The 12017-nt window shown below is 39.6% G+C and overlaps 1 protein-coding gene across 1 annotated transcript; it reads left to right on the top strand.

Annotated features, from left to right (window-relative positions):
- Positions 1-1832: 1832 nt before the first annotated feature.
- On the top strand, positions 1833-6449 carry LOC122883582 (dual specificity protein phosphatase 7-like). Its single transcript, XM_044212480.1, has 3 exons — positions 1833-2560; positions 3287-3715; positions 4766-6449. Exons 1-3 carry the CDS (start codon positions 2191-2193, stop codon positions 5074-5076), a joined length of 1110 nt encoding a protein of 369 aa, XP_044068415.1. The 5' UTR covers positions 1833-2190; the 3' UTR covers positions 5077-6449.
- Positions 6450-12017: the final 5568 nt, after the last annotated feature.

The following is a 12017-nucleotide window of genomic DNA, read 5'->3' as shown; positions in this document are numbered from 1 at the left end:
GTGTTGATTTAGTTGCTTTGGATATCAAATTTTGAGACATATTCATTAATAATCAAGGCCATCTTTCCTCATAAACTGACTCTGTCTTCATATATAGTGAACCCAGTAAGTATACAAAATTTGTTGGCAGGAAAGACTGCTTTGTGCATTGTTTGACCTCATTGTCACACATTATTTCCCTGATCCATCTGTCTTTTGTAGATGCAGGCTTCTCAGTTCTTTATTGCAGAAAGTCTGAGGGCAGGTCCAACCCCACTACACTTCATGGAGGAGAGTTCAACTGGAACAGCAATCATGTGGGTATGAGGGGCCACAGTCAGCGTGTGTGTGTTGGTTTGCAAACTCTTGACATTATGTGGTGGCTGGCTGTTGGAGGCAGGTGCTGAACAGGGTGGCGTAGTGTAGTGCGGCGATGATATGGTGTCTGTCGTTGTGTGTCTGATCAGTCTATGGTTGAGAGCATTTGTTTGTTTGTGTGTGTGTGTGTGTGTGTCTGTGTGTGTGTGCGTGCGTGTGTGCAGGTTTAGCTCTATTCTGTGTTAATCCCGATACTCTGCACATCTGTGTCTCCCCCCCACTCACGTGTGCAGACAGATGAGCTACATGGCTGGATACCCACTGCATGCATCTCCCTCTCTTATTCCTACACATTCACCATTTGCTTGCGTTATTATACACATCAGTAGTGAGCCATGGGAATGTTGTGGTTGCATTTTAAGAAAAGACACGCATGCATGGCAATATGCTTGTGAATTTCATATTGTGGTCACCATGTAATATAGCTTGGGGGGGAGAAAAAAGGCCTCCTTGATACACTTCACCTCGGAAATACAATTAAAATTGAGGAAGAGAGCAGTTTCAGGGGTGTGTCTGATCTGATACGAAATGTTGTCATGATGAAAGATAACATACTTCCGCAGTGAAATGATCTGCTGCTCTCCTGTAGAAAAATGCGTGAACCAATTCAAAGTAAAGTGAAGGATAGTGGAGTTTGCCCCTCCAGAAGGAAAATGAATGGATTCGGCCCATTAGTTAGTGTTTGCGTTCTAAATGGAGGGTGTGATTTCACTGTAAATACTGCTTTGCACTTCTGTGTCTAATCCTGTGAAATACACTGATAGTTGTTGTAATATAACTATAATTGTTATATGACGTTACATACTGTATTTTAGCTGGCACCAGATACTATACATAACTATATACTGATGTATAGTATCTGGTGCCAGCTAACATACAGTATATCATAGGATTTCTGTTTTGAAAGGGAATCATGAGAGCACTTCAGAAAAATGCCACATAAGTCAGGGGAATTTGGTTGTGTACAAAGGACACTGATGCACTAATAATATGTGCAATAATGCAATCCCATCTCATTCATCAAATTTGTCAAGAAAAAATAAATTCCTTTAAAATATAAGCATCATTCAAGTTGCAACTATGCAAATATTATGCAAAATCATTGTTATACTAACTCAGACAGGCTTTGAGTCCCCATGGGAATATTTAATTGATAAAATGAATAAGTAATAAACGTTACACAAGGTCACTACAAGGTCATTTGGTAGCCTAGAACAGAACCACTTTAGTTCCTAGGAAAAATGTGTGAATCATATTCAGTGATTGTTAGTGATAACAATCCCCTTAAAAATCAGTATAAACTTGTTATAATATCTTGTCAAGAAATATGATGATAGTGACTGACAAAATTGTGATTGGCAAAATGATTCCATTGCTGATACCAAACTTTGTGATATTTCTGCTATGACTTTAAATCATAAGGAATAAACTCCTCCCTCTTGAGTTGCTCTACTGTCAAGTAAAAAAAAAAAAAACAACCTCCCATGCATCGGAATGGTAAAACGAGAATGTGCATGGAGGACCCTGGTACGATGTGGAGTAGTTGAAGTTGATGAAGAGGTTATTGGCTATATAACATTCACATTTAAACTTGTGTATGGTAAATTAAAGTGTAAATGTGTCTCCATTAGCGTTGGGACAGGTCAGACTCAACTGACTGATGGAAATAGAAAAGAGGAAAAAAGGGGAAATCTCTTCGCTCCAGCAGAAGCGCCATGCACCGGCGGGGCAACATTTAACGCTTCTTTTTGCGGGTGAAATGTAGTTTGTCGTCGCTTGGTGGACCATGTAGTAAATGTTTGCGCTTGCATGTAGTATGATATTGAGTCCGATATGTCTAATGTGACGCCGAGTAAAAGCGTGGAATGGCTGCAACTCGAGTTAGAGTCCGGAGGCACTTCTCTGCTCCTGCTGGACTGCCGTTCACATGAGCTTTATGAATCATCCCACATAGAGACCGCCATAAACCTGGCCATACCGGGGCTGATGCTCCGGAGGTTCAAAAAGGGCAACATACCTATCCGGACTATCATCCCCAACCATGAGGATAAAGAGAAGTTCATAAGACGGTGCAAGACGGACACGGTCCTCCTGTACGATGAGTGCACCGTAGACTGGCAGGAGAGTGGAGCTCCAGCCTCGGTTTTGGGTCTGCTTCTTCAAAAACTATGGGAAGACGGCTGTACAGCGTATTATCTGGAAGGTAAATAGTTTTGCTGTCGAATTAAACCCAAGGAACAATTACATGATACATTCATGTAAAATATAGGTAACGTGAGTTAGTTATAGTGTGTCTGCGATGGAGTTCATAACGTTAGAAAACGTCTAACTGACGCTGCTTTACAATTCTATCGCTAAAATGTTCTTATTGGCAAATATCCAGCTACTTTTGGCGCAATATTAATATATAACCTAGCATCTTTGTAAACTGTATTAAAGGCTAACACGTTTTTGGGGGAGAGACGTTGTCAAATACAGCAGAAGTGTTTACGGGAGAGGTTTTAAACTTTCAAATACCGACTTTTGAGAACGAGGCTGTAACGTTAACGTTTATCTGGGTTATTGTTGTGTTCTAAACGTTACACCCGTTAACGTTAACTTCTGCGCTAACGTTCATCGTGTGTTGTGGGTTTGCGGCTTGTACGCTGTTCGAAAGTTTGTGTGTTGTGTGTCACTGAGATTCTCAATTAAAATTCCAAAATGGCTGCGCCATGTTTTGCTCTAGCAGTAACAGGCATGCATTTCATGAATGGCCTTTTTGGGGGGAACTTGAGCTACTTCTTCACAGCTCTGCTTCAATACCCAACAGCCTTTTTGTCATTGAAAATATGATTAAAATAAACAGTATATACGAGATGTTCCTTTTATTTGAAAATGTTTAAACCATATTGATGTGACTTTGTTAATTTGTGTTTTGGCTCTTGTCCAGGTGGATTTGTAAAGTTCCACACAGATTACCCAGAGCACTGTGAGACCCTCCTAGACAGCTCCTGTCCCAGCTCCTCTCCTCCACTGTCTGTTCTGGGTTTTGGAAATCTCCGGATCAGCTCAGATTGTTCAGATGGGGAATCTGATCGAGAGCCGATTAGTGCCACAGAGTCTGAGGAGAGCCCCATCCCCAGCAATCAGCCTGCCTTCCCTGTCCAGATCCTACCCTACCTTTACCTGGGCTGCGCCAAAGACTCCACTAACCTTGACGTGCTGGGCCAGTACAACATCAAGTACATCCTGAACGTCACACCCAATCTCCCCAACATGTTTGAGCATGACGGCCACTTCAGGTACAAACAGATTCCCATTTCGGACCACTGGAGTCAGAACCTGTCCCAGTTCTTCCCAGAGGCCATATCATTTATAGGTGAGTATGTCTATAATTGGCTTTGTTAAAACTCACAGACACACTCACTGAAAATGAATTTGTTCTTAGAGTGTGTACGTGTTTAGTTGTTTGTTTTGCCACAAGAATTGGCTTGTATAGTAAGCACACGTGGGCTGGGCACCTTTGGGTTATGAGACTTAAACCAAAGTATTTATTAAGTAATTTCTTGTTAATTATGTTTAATAATAATGTAATAATCAATACTCTTTATATTTGCGCTCTTTCCTACTTTGAATTGATGCACAATCCCCTTGGGATAAATAAAGTCCTATTTTATCGTATCTTAATTTATTGACAATAATTATTTGTTAAACTGGTGTGTGAATTTGTTTGTGTGGACAGGTGGGAGTTTTTGTATCATTTTCATAAGCAAAGGGTGGTTTATATTGCGAGACACGCTAAACGTTTCCTCCCTAACCACTTGTGTAAGCTGTCATCAGCTGTTGTACACCAGTATCACTGAAGTTCTTTGATACAGAACAGTAACGCATTCATCTTGAAAGAAAACACATATTTTCCTGTTTTTGGCGGCACCACAACATTATGTTTCAATTTCACTTTTGATTTGTTGTCTTTCACCACCACTGCACTTGAAACCACAGCTTTTGACTTGTTTGTTTGGTGGTTGCAAGGCTGTGTATCATGAACTAGTTTCCAAAGGGTTTAGAGGTAGAATGAGGAAGGAAATGTTGTTTCCACTGTCTGGGGTAGTGTTTTATTATAGGGTCGCAAATTAGGCGTAGTGTTTAGTTGACAGTTGTTTGCCATTAATCAGAGAGGTCTTATCTGTAACTGGCACTGTACAGTTGTAAACTGTTTTCTAGATCAAATGAATCAACAGGGTTACTTCTGACAACTAAAAGCCAGAATAATATTGATAACTACAAAAATCATTGTAGTACAGGAAAATATTAATCAATGAAAATAGTATTTAGAAAATTCTGAAAACTGCAAGGGTGTATTTGCTATACTTGAACAGATGTCCTTGGATGACTTTCTGCTGACCATGGTTTTCCCTTCCTTTCACAGATGAGGCTCGGTCTAAGAAGTGTGGCATCCTGGTCCACTGCCTGGCCGGCATCAGTCGCTCAGTCACAGTCACCGTGGCCTACCTGATGCAGAGACTCAACCTCACTCTCAATGATGCTTATGACTTTGTCAAGAGGAAGAAGTCCAACATTTCCCCAAACTTCAACTTCATGGGTCAACTCCTGGACTTTGAGAGGACGCTGGGGCTGCACAGTCCCTGTGATAACCGTTCCACCAGCAAGGAGCCGCTCTTCTTCACCACACCGACCAATCACAACGTCTTCCAGCTGGACACGCTGGAGTCAACATGAGGATTGGACAGCCTTTTTGTTGTTTCCTGTTGTGTCTCTGAGGTTTTCGGCGCCTGTCAGATGCCTAGCTAGCTGACATAAGCAGTAAGTCAGTTGCAGTGTTTCTGCACCAAAAGAAACTACATTGATCTGTTAAAGGAACAGAGCCCGTATGCAGAGAATGTGCTCCATTAGATCAAGTCTCAATGCCTTAATATCTAACAAGAGGATGAAGTTTGCTATCCATCATACATGGCATTAATCAGTGGTCATGTACAGCCATAATAGCAGGACATTTCATAACTTTTCTATTAAATATAGGATTGTTGTTTGACTGTTATTTGTTATTCACCAGCTGTAAACTGGATGTTTATGTATTTCTCTGTATCAGTTATGATTATTGCCTTGATGGTCTAAAAGGAGTCTTTGGCCAATCAGAAGGTTTTCTGGGGACCAAACTGAGAAGTTTTGATGGTACTCTAGCTGAGGGAAATAAGCTACTACAGTGATCCGGCCTTGAATTATCCAGTTGTCTAATTTTTCTTCTGATGGCTGTTTGCAGCTCTCTTGCAGCAATTACCACAGAAAGCATTTATTCTCTTGCTTTCACTCAGAATACCTTCACTAACATCTGGTGAACACCATGATGTTAAATAGTTATTCTTTAAATACAAGATCAAGTGGTCACTTCCTGCAAAATATCAAAGTTGAAACATACTTTTCTTCAGAAACGCTCCTGTACATTCTATTGCTTATAACTGCATTATCTGTCATGTGATTGTGTTCTGCCAAGGACCTCGTTTTGTAACCTTTAGGTCATATTGCCTGTTGAGGCCTTGACCATACCTTAACATGAAATGGAACTAAATGTCAGTTACCAGGTCGAGGTATTGTGTATAGGACTGGCTTTTGCCAGGAATGTGTAAGTAATCAGTGCATAAAATAATGGATGTTCACCTTATTTTTTACTCCGACAGTCTTCAGTCTGCAGCTACTCCTTCTGTGGCACAATAATGTTAAGGGAAACATGATGTGTAATTAGCTGTTCTCTATTGCCAGTCTCGCCTCAGAACAAATGAGTGAGTTTGATGTATGAAAGGAAATGAGCTTGACAAATGTGTTCTTACCTCACAGAGAGACATTTTCAGGGATTTTTATACAAGGCATCTGTTACTCGTCATGGCCTCTTAAAAGTGCATCCAAGGGCTGTTTTGTTTGGTATATTTGTAAAGATGTAGATAAAATGTGGTTGTTATGGGGGACATTTTCTCAAAATCATGAAGGATGCGAATATGACCCTATTTTGACCCTTATGTATAGTATATGTAAAGCTAAATGTCCAAGACATTCTGTACAAGTTTATACAACAAATATATTGTATATTTTTACTTGAATATCTGTTGTCTAGACTGTTGAGTTTTTTACTGAAAGTCTATAGTACACTTTCATAAAACAAAAAAAAAGTGGTTGTGTGGTTGAGTCAGGACCTAAGAGTGCTCTGATAAGTCAGAGAGTTGCAAGTAGTGGCTCTGTGCTGTCCAGCCCCAGGTGTGGTATGTTTTCTGTCCGCTCTGATGGCTGGCTTCCTGTCTCCCACAGGCATTCTGACACAAAGACAAGTGACAGGGCCAGATCTGTCAATACCACAACGCAGACACACCCACTACCACTCACTCAAACAGCGCTTAAAGGAAGAGGAAGATGACACAGCATGTACTCTACCACAGATACAACAGATACAAGACTTCCGACAGCTCTCCTCTGCAACTTGGGGAGTTATAAAATGTAACAACAGTGTTGTGCAATAACCATTATAGGTGTCTTAGCCTCGGTTAAACATATTTTATGGTACTTATTATGATTTTAACGTTTATTGGCAAAAGTGCAATATCCTCTAAAGCCATAAATGCATTCTGTTGTTTAAAAAGAGGAAATGAGAGTGCCCTAATATCTTCACATCCATGTTGCCATTTAGAGAGGGAAATTCACATCATTTGTCTGAACTTTTACGATTTTCATGATACTATTTAAGTATTTACACCAAAGTTAATATTAATGTGTCACTATATTCAATTTCTCTCCAGAAAATAGTGAATCTTAATAAGCAACATAGAGTAATTTTCATAATTCAAGATACAGGTGAATCAGAATAGGTAGGTACATATGTTATTGCTAGTGGCAGAAATTTGTTGCGCTTACTCTGCCTTCTCACCCAATGATTAGACTACACAAAGTATGAACATTTCCAAATTTGTTTGTAAAGTTCCTGGAAGAAATATGTGTTCTTCTCCTGAGTGTCATCTCAGATTTATGCTGCGTTCCAGCTCCCTGAATGCTTGATTGGTTTGGTATTGTTTCTACCTCGTCTGGGAGATTTATTCATATGTTCTTCGCCAGATGACAGAAAGATGATGCCGTGAATTCCCTTCCCTGAAGAAATTATTTCATGAACTGAAGCCAAGCTTTCTAAGTCAGGAAAAAAATGGGTGGGGGAAATGTTCTGTAGTTGAATTGTGCAGCAGTTCATGGTCCAATAACTGTCACTCTGTGGGATTTAATGACTTAGATACTGCACTAAAACAGTTTTAGTTCCAGCTTCGTGGCTGAGATGACTGAGAATATTGTAGCAGGCTAAAACTAAAATCTTTAACTTTCACAGCAGCAGTGCAGCACATGAAGAGACATGCCTAGCAACACCTTGCAGTTGTGATAAATTCTGTTGAGTGATGGGTTTTCCAGCATGACTGAACCTGGCAGGCCACATACCTGCAGGGCAACCCTATGATTAGGTCTGAAAAGACACCCACGATAAGGCACAGGCAATAGGTAGCTGCAGTGCATGAAAGATAGGAGTGCACTGCCTGGGGATGAGTGAGAACCATTAATCAGAGAGGTCTTATCTGTAACTGGCACTGTACATCTACAGTATATCTGCTGTACTGTACAAGAGTAATGACAATGATTTATATATATATATATAAATGTATACACCTTGGAATACCAGTTTTTATTGCTGTTGCATAGTCTTCAAGCACTTATCTTCGGATATAATGTACAGTAGCTGTTCATGTGTGGGATTGCCTTGCAGCTGCTTTTATTATATTTTGTCTTTTGTCTTGAGTTAAGCATAGACTTTTGCATTCTGTAATTATAAATCATTTTGTGTGCTGCTGCCAACTTCAAAGGCAAGGTGTGGGGTCTCACCAGCTCCTGTTTTCCCCCGTTACTAAGTTACTCAAGAAAATCAGTAGGAAACTCACACCTGCTCATGTAAATAGAAATTACAGAGCTTATTGCTGCGACAGAGAACTTTTTAAGTAAAACCTTTGATGAGAAAAAATTATAATTTCTATATATAGAAAAAAGGATCCCTGTGTGTGTGATTCACAAGTTGTTGTTTTTTTTACAGTCACAGTATGTTTTGTGTGACAGATAAGTGGAGTATTTTTGTCCTGTTATAGTCACCCATGAAGGGAAACAGAGGCTAATGCAGTGCTTACTCAGCAGTAGTTGCTGGGGAAGCAGATGTGCATGAGACTGACAGGATTTTAGCTCGGGGTGAGGGGCAGGAGGGGGCATGTGTCTGTTTGCAAGTATGGTGTATTTGTGTGTGTGTGTGTTGTAGAGGCTGAGCAGAAGCCAGTCAGAGCTGGTTCACAACACCTGCTGTGGTTATAAGAACATACTTAGCATACTGCATGACTGACAATAATTTCACAGCTGCTTCTGCCTCTGATGTACAATAACTGGAATAGTTCATTTATTCAGCTCACCCTAACTGAATATAGAGACTCATTTTTAGATTAGGACCAATTCACCTTGTAGTCTCAGTAGAATTACTTAGTGTTTTGTATTTCCATGAAATATTAGTTCTAACAGTTCCAACTTTTCTGAAAGGGTCACTATTATCTATTACAGATAAAAACGTTTGACCATCCTTCTGTAAAAGCCAATTTCATCTGAATAACTGCCATCTTTAGGGATTTTTATTCCCAGTGGTCTCATGCTGTTTGTGTACAGCAGATGTTCAGGGCCAAGGAGAATAATCCTAATCTCAGTCCATACCGAATGCTGTCTCTGACATCATGTCACTGAAGAGGGGATGACATCATGGATGCTGTGCTGTCCTCTGAGCTGTGCTGTCTTTATTTTTGAGAGACCATTTAGACTGAGCCATGTTATAGGAATGCAATCTAAGCTTGTTACCAGCGATGATGACGAACATGAAAATTTTACATTCTTCTAAATCGGTATCAGTTAACGGTTGCATTGAAACACATAAATACGCTTTAGTCACGGTTTCATGGAGCTATATATAACTGTTTTGGAATGGCATGTATTATCATGCCAGAGATTTCATCTCCTGTTGTTGGGGATTGCCATTTGATTCTCAGAGCCCTTGAATCAGATCGAAGCAATTTGCCATGCTTCCTACTTCCCCATATTTGTAATGGAATAAGCATAGATCCAAAATAAGACATGTTCTCACAGACATTCAGAGGAAGGACACATTTAGAAGCTCAACAAGGCTCAACTGTGTGGTTGCGTCACCATACTGTAAAATTGAACAATGTTACCACAACTAATTATAACAAAAATACTTCAAATCATATCCTGATCTTTTTTGCAATGCTGTCACCAGTGAAGATTCAGATGGTGGCGGATGGTACATCCATCAAGTCATGCTAGACTTTCCGGTCATCTAACAGGAAGTATCTTATCTCTCAGGAACCCACTACACATATACTATCTTTTCAAAACAACCCTCACAACCTTCCTAACTAACTCTTGTGAAACATAAATCTTTACTGAGAGACATGTATGTCTCAGTAATGTAGGAAGAAAAGTGTTAGTTTTGGCAAGGAGGATACTGGGTCATGTGTAAAGCAGAGCCACATGGAATACTAGTGGCAGAGCTAGGCAGCCATCTGTTAATACCAGAAGTCTCTCATTTCGTGGCCAATTTCACCATCCGGTGATATACAGTAGCCTGCGCTCACCAAGCACAAGAACAAAGTGATATTTGTTTGCAGTTTAATCTGTGGCAAAGTGAATGAAAGGGAGCATTCCTCGTGTCTTGCTAGAGCCAACACAAAGTAAAGGTCATCTGTCTATCATGTGTTCTTGCTTGGGAACTACGGAGGAGGCCATGCTGGGAACTGTCTTGCTGTCTGCTATGTCATTCACGCAAGGCCATATGTTGCTTACAGTACAGATTGCTGAGTAAACTAAAGAGCATGTCTGTGCCTCAGATGTGCTTCTACAACTTCAGTGACCAAAATAATGATGTCAGAGCGCAGAGGACAGGAATTTCTAAGAATCTGTCGCTTAAAACAAACAAATTAACACTCAATAGGCCTGCTGGAGAACTCGTCTAAAACTGTTAAGATATCTCTCATTTCTCCAGCTAAACATTCAGTTTTATACTGTAGTGCAACATAACAAAGTACATTTACTTTCACTGTACTTAAAGTGGATATAATCAATATTTTTATAATAACAATGGATCAAATTGCTGTGTTTAATTTGAAAGGGGTCGCTTGAAGTGACAAACCCACAGATAATTAGCACTTGACTGCATTCCCCTCAGCTCTACTGAGCTTTATAGTGTATTTGAGCTCATTGTTTTCCTGTCCTCAACTTTACTGTTTTGGTTCACTCTCACGGCTCTAATAATGTCTTTTGGCAGCAGCAGGCAGCTGTTTTCAGCGGAAATGCTCCAAATCTGCTGGATGTGTAAATAGGCAACTGTTTGCTAAGTTCGCCATATCAATTTAAAAGGTAATATGTCAATATTATGTTTGAATCCACTGCTACATTTCAGAGGCAAATGCATTTTTTTACTCAGTTACATTTATTTGATAGCTATAGTTACTCTTTACTTTACAGATTAATAGTAAACATACAAACATTTTATAAAATACACTGTTGTAGAATTAACCCAACAATTTCTAAAATGGTTAAAAGCAGCTCCACCAGCTTCAACATCAAAATGCTGCTTACATGTTAATGAATTAACAATAATAATCCAATAATATATGATACTCTAACACAGTTCTCAAGGAGCACTTTTAATACTTTAGATTACCTTTTTAATCCTTAATAACTTTCTAGTGGAGTATTTTAACGTTGTAGTATTGTTACTTTTACTTCTTCCACTATTTTACACACATACAAGTTTCCTTTTTGAAAGTGGTAAAAATAGATAAACCTTCCAGTGGTACATTAAAACAAGACAATCGCTGTTATTCATTTGAATCAATGAATAGTTATTGTGGAATTTGAGAATTCTGTGTCTTGTAGTCTTGCTGTTCTATGGGCCATTATGGCCGGTCAGTCCAGAAACAGTACTTCAGTGTTCTCAGCACCAGAAGTGGGATGGAGCATCACGATACAATATTCTGTCTGTTCAAGTTTGATTTGCAGTCCTTCCACTCTCTCTTTGTCTAAAGCTTTCCACTTCCTCATTGTGTATTTATGGCAACAAAAACAACCTAACATTTGCTCTCCAAAAACAGGCAATCTACGTTTCTGTATTCTCAGATAAAGATCATTTATAATAATTCCATGGTTTCCTTTCGTTTTTGGAGAGGTGGATGTTGCTCATATTGGGCAGTATAAAATCACCCTTTTACCCTTAAAAGCCAGATTAATAGTACAAAACATCAAATATAGGAAATTATTATCACATGACCTAAAAAAGAATAATAGCTAACTATGAATCTAGAGATTCTGGGAGCATTTATTCGTACAGTTTATGCCATTGTGAGTGTTAAATGAGAAATTTCCAGAGATTAGGCTGTGATATTCGGCATTGGACAACTTCCAAGACCATGTGATGTAGAGAAGCAAGAAAAACAGGAATCCTCTAAACCCAAAAGCCTGCTGGCTTCAAACGAGGTCTGCATGTGTGGGCGGCAGAAAGATGTTATGAGTAGTTAACGCCTTCCAAACTCTAAACC

This window comes from Siniperca chuatsi, linkage group LG10, assembly GCF_020085105.1.
Source record: "Siniperca chuatsi isolate FFG_IHB_CAS linkage group LG10, ASM2008510v1, whole genome shotgun sequence".
In the NCBI taxonomy this organism is placed as follows: Eukaryota; Metazoa; Chordata; class Actinopteri; order Centrarchiformes; family Sinipercidae; genus Siniperca; species Siniperca chuatsi.
Note: the sequence above shows the minus strand (reverse complement) of the source record. Positions and strands in the feature narration are given on the sequence as shown.